Below are 4898 nucleotides of genomic sequence, written 5' to 3'. Positions count from 1 at the left end.
ACTGCAGCATGGTCACTACTGCAGCATGGTCACTACTGCAGCATGGTAACTGAAATATGTTCGGACTATTCCGGTTTTGGAAATAATGGGTCATTAAACCAATGTCATGGCACAGCCACATGGCCCGAACTTAATTTGTTTTTTGTTTGTTTTATACCCCTGTCTTAAAATATTACAAGAAAATAAAAAAGTTCTGATATACTTCAGGGTTCAGGAGTTACAAGTCAAAACATTACAGACTTTGTAAAGGATCACATGTTGGTGCAATCTGCAAAAAAAACAACAGAGATTGTTATGGGACCATGGCTTTTATTTCTACTGCATTTCAGTGAAATATCTTTTGTTGTTTTGGGGATATTCTGCTCACAATCAAAACTACCTAAATAGTAATGTACCCATGTTCAGCAATCTGTCTTGGTGATATGGTCCTGTTATCACATCTAGCAGATCTAGCTGCAAAGTATAGTGTCTGATCGAATGTGCCTGCCGCCTGTTGAGCGAGTGAGAGGGTAAAGCTGGGTTAAGGCCTAGAGGAACCTGCTACAGCCCTGCCTACTCAGCACAAAGCCTCCCTCCCTGTCTCAGTCTCTTTGTAGAGAGGCTGATCAAAGAGCGGTGCGCACTCAGAGGATTCACCCCGTCAGGGAGCTTCCGAGTGGATGAACGCGGACATCCCATTATGTTTCCCAGTGGGGTATGCTGAGGGATGTGAGAGTGCACACACACCCTCGTGAGCCTGCGTGTGAGCAACTGTGAACAAAACTGTGAGTGTGAGCTGCTGCACTTCGGTTCTGGATGTACAATTCTATGCATGTTTGAAAATACTTTGCATCGGAGGGTGAGAGGGAATGATGATTGAGTTTTTCGAAACATCTGAGTGTGCAAACGGTCTGCAGCTTTGATCTGTAATGAGGAAGGTAGGGTTGAAGTGAGCAGCGCTGCCTGTTATTTCAGATCAGAATCACAGGATCAAAGGCTTTTTCTCACCTCACTGTTCCATCTCTCTCTTTCTGCCTGTGTGTCTCTGCTTAACCTCAGGCATCATTGGCTCACCTCCTAAACTTCCCCTCTGCTGCAGCACAATGGATGTGTGTAGCATCACATCCAAACAGGAAGCCTTGGTCCAAGCTCCCACCTCTGAGCAAGAAAATGAATCCCAACGAGCTACAGGACTGCTGCTGACTGGCTGACCTCTGATCTCCCTTCTGATAGGCGATAAAGCTAAAAAATGATTTCCTGACAGAGATTAGGACCTGTGCTGTGTAGGCTTCACAGTGTTTGTAATGTATGAGTTTCATTTTACAGGTTTGATTTAAACTTGTTGATCTTTCCTCCGCCCCTATGATTAAGCTAATAAGGCAGAAAGAAGACATTTAGAGACAATTATTTTTCAGGGAAATCCTGAAACAATCTTCATTTTTATGAAAGTACCAGAGTGTTTATCCTCCTCTACAATACATTTGCTCAATTTAAACAGCAAATTAGATGAGAATGATGAGGCTTTCTACCAACAAATGTGGCTTTACTTTAGGATTTGGGGAAATTCCTCAATGAGTCACTTGCTGTTGCATTTAAGCCTATTTTAAGCTTGTGTAAATCACTCCTCTCTCACCATGTGCCAAGATACCACTAATACAAGATATTTGCGTTTGTGTGTACATCGAAGTGTGAGAACCCACACATGTAAGGTGTATTTTGTCACTTACCTCATTTCTTTGTTTCATGGGAAGTGTGTGCGAAGGTATTCTCTGGAGAGACAGTCAGCCTGTGGAAGGAGTTAGGATAGGAATGGAGGGAGCCAGAGAAAGAAAGTGAGAGAGAGGGAGACAGAAAAAAGAAAAAAAGGAGAGGGAGAGTTTCCACATTTAGCAAGCTGTCAGAAACAGTTTTAAGCTGCGATCAGAAGTGAGCAGGAACACTCATACACACTGAACACATTTGAAATTAAAATGAAGTGCCTTGATGCTGACTTTACACAGAACAAACCGAGCTCTTCTATTTACTGCCAAATCTGACAAACAACATAAATCACTGTGAGACACAGGAGGTTGTTTGCACACGTTTTACTGAGGCTGCATTGCCTTCTTAACATCATTAGGATGTTACAGCGCCTGTACTCAGGTCCCAACATCTGAAAACTCTTTCTGTGATCTTTTTGGGGCTCCACAAGTGACAGAAATGCACCATTTATTATAAAAGTGTTGCTGTAGGTTACCCTCTGCAAACGATGGTTCATAACACACAAACTTGTGCTATGAAGACATTAAGCTCAATCAGCCCAACACACACACTTGGGGATATATATATATATACAGTATATATATGACCTGAAACATATATATACCAACAATATTTTGGAGTTATTTCATATTCATATTTCATAAGAATCCAGAAGCTGTGAAAGGATATGGTGCTAGGAAATGCACTATGTCAATGGATGTCCTCACTAAGATAGAACTACAGGTGTGCGTGTACCTCTCATGATGAATGTGTGTGTGTGTGTGTGTTATAGAAGAGAAACACTTGTACTAATGAAAGTGAAGCCACTATGCCAGATAAATCAAATTAATATCAATACACACACCCTAATTAATTCAACTCTTCGCTGCCTGGAAATGTTAAATCACACTCATTATGTCCGTTCAGACTTCTACACACAAAGTGCCTGTGGTGATCAGAATTAGTGTAGCAGACAGAACCTGCAGTGGCTAACAAGCTAACCTGCTGCACTGTTTTCTGTCCCTGCACAGACTGCTGCTCCCTGCCTTGTGGGTGATAACACTCTGTACATAAGTACTCTACTGAGAGGCAGATCCAGGTAGAAGCTAAAGCTGGAGATATTTTAGTAGCCCCAAAACAGAATAGAAAAGAACAGCTTTAACAGCGCTTATTTACATAGTGCCATAAAGAAAAAATATGCTTGGTGCCCCAGAGCTGCTTGAGCTGATTGCATGTAGACACACACAAACATATCAGGTCGCAACAAGAGTAACACTGGGCCATCCGCCTCATCTGCCATTCCCTGCTTGAGGGACACAATGTTTGAGACAATCTTTTGAGCTGCCTCAGCAGAACCCCACTGTGTCTTTGTCACATTAGTATTCATGATCACTGGATCAGCTTTTAGACATGCCACCTCTTTCATCTCAAGAACTATTGGATGGTTTCCCTCATGCTTCACCAAGCTGTTTACATGGCTAATGTAAATTAATATTCCACAAATATTTTCCTTTACATGCAGCCATGCATTCTCCGATTTACATAAAATGCCTCCATGAAGTCTGTTCTTTCTTTTAATTATTGCGCTATGTTATGGTATATGATTTAGCATTCACCATCATGTAGCCACAGTGGCTACTGTTCAACAAAAACTACACAGACATGTGTGGATCTGTCAACTACAGTAGCTAGACTTTCCCTAATTTGGACTCAACTTTATTATCTGTTATTTTCATAACAATCAGAGATAAATTTTAAAAGGCTTCTTAATTATTAACCAACAAAATGCAGAAGCCCTAAGGATAAACCTTTTCCCTTTTTTGCTACAAGTTACTAAATTAGAAGATGGTTACAGCTGTTTTATCCGTTCGCGAAATATAAAGCTACAGCCAGCAGCCAGTTAGCTTGGGGAGTTAATTAGTGAGCTGCTGGTTAGTGGATTTTGATACCTGATGTTAGCCGTTTCCTCCTGCTCCCAGTCTTCAGGCCACACTTAGCTAACAAGATGCTGGCTCCTGCGTCACATTTTGGGTAAAGCATATACCGTTTATAGGAAGTAAGTGTCATCACGGTGACGCCACCCATTGGTTTGTGGACTGCAGTTCCAAATTCTGTATTTTGGCTGTCGCCATATTGGATTTCGACTGTTGCCACCTTGGGTTTTTCAGGAAGTGACACAAACTGAAAACACACTGAAAGAGTTAAAGTTCAACGACAAAAACAGAGGAAACTCCTAGACCGGAAAACGCCATGGTAACGACCTGTCACTCACAAGGTGGCCGCGACCTAAATCCTACCCCGCTTTATTTTACTCCAAATGGGACCATAATTTGAACGTCATGCTGTATTAAAGAAGACTTGAAGTCCTAACAGATACCTGGGCTTTGGGTATCGGCCAATACCGAGAACCGATCTGATACCAGTGTTTATTTGATAAGCTGTATGCCTCACTGTGTAGAAGTGAGTGAAATGAATATATTTGCAAGGCAACATCAGGTTTGATTTAAACATTGCTTAGATACACATATATATATATAAATGCACTGAATTGTTATTTATCAAAATAATCATTACCAGATCAGCCCATTGTCACAGATATCCGATGCAGCTATCCGAGTCTGTATCTTACCGATATCAGTGTCGATATTAGTGCATCCCGCTTTACCGTCTGGGGCACATACATAAGAGCGGTATCAATCTTGTCTTACATCCTTTGGCAAGAAAGCATTATAAGCCTAGTTCCCAAATTGTTAAATTATTCCATTAAAGCAAGAGAAAATGTCCCTAAGGCAGTCACTAGAAAGGAACCCAAAATTCCTAAATGTTAGACCTAATTAAGCAGTGTGAACCTATACACACCTTGTCAATAATACAATAAATATGAATGTCCCACTCTGGTTTAGAGCACCATAAATTATTGTTCTGTGTACCAAAGGTAAAATGGGGAGGAAAACTGTGGTAAATGTAACAGAATGTGACAGCTGCATTGCTGCAGAGCAAGGACAACCCTTGACTGAAGTCTGATCAGTTCAGAGCCGGTTTCCTCGTGCCATAGTCCCTGGCAAGGTGGGAATGCACAGGTGAACACATGTGCACTGCTGGCTCTCAGCAGAGGCTTTTGACATATTTATGACACACACACACACACACACACACACACACACACACACACACACACA

General features: G+C 41.5%; 1 protein-coding gene across 2 annotated transcripts in view; it reads right to left on the bottom strand.

Annotated features, from left to right (window-relative positions):
• The window catches only part of LOC116394196 (endonuclease V), a 55024-nt gene that overhangs the window by 25329 nt on the left and 24797 nt on the right, over positions 1-4898 (bottom strand). For both annotated transcript variants that reach the window (XM_031867092.1, XM_031867093.1), the window contains exon 8: positions 1707-1765. In XM_031867092.1, the coding sequence (XP_031722952.1) occupies positions 1721-1765 (45 nt within the window). In that variant the 3' untranslated portion in view covers positions 1707-1720. The remainder of the gene's footprint in view (positions 1-1706; positions 1766-4898) is intronic.

Source organism: Anarrhichthys ocellatus, unplaced genomic scaffold (genome assembly GCF_004355925.1).
Source record: "Anarrhichthys ocellatus isolate YVR2014 unplaced genomic scaffold, GSC_Weel_1.0 scaffold38, whole genome shotgun sequence".
Lineage (NCBI taxonomy): Eukaryota > Metazoa > Chordata > Actinopteri > Perciformes > Anarhichadidae > Anarrhichthys > Anarrhichthys ocellatus.
The sequence above is the reverse complement of the archived record's forward strand: the minus strand, read 5'-3'. Positions and strand labels throughout refer to the sequence as shown.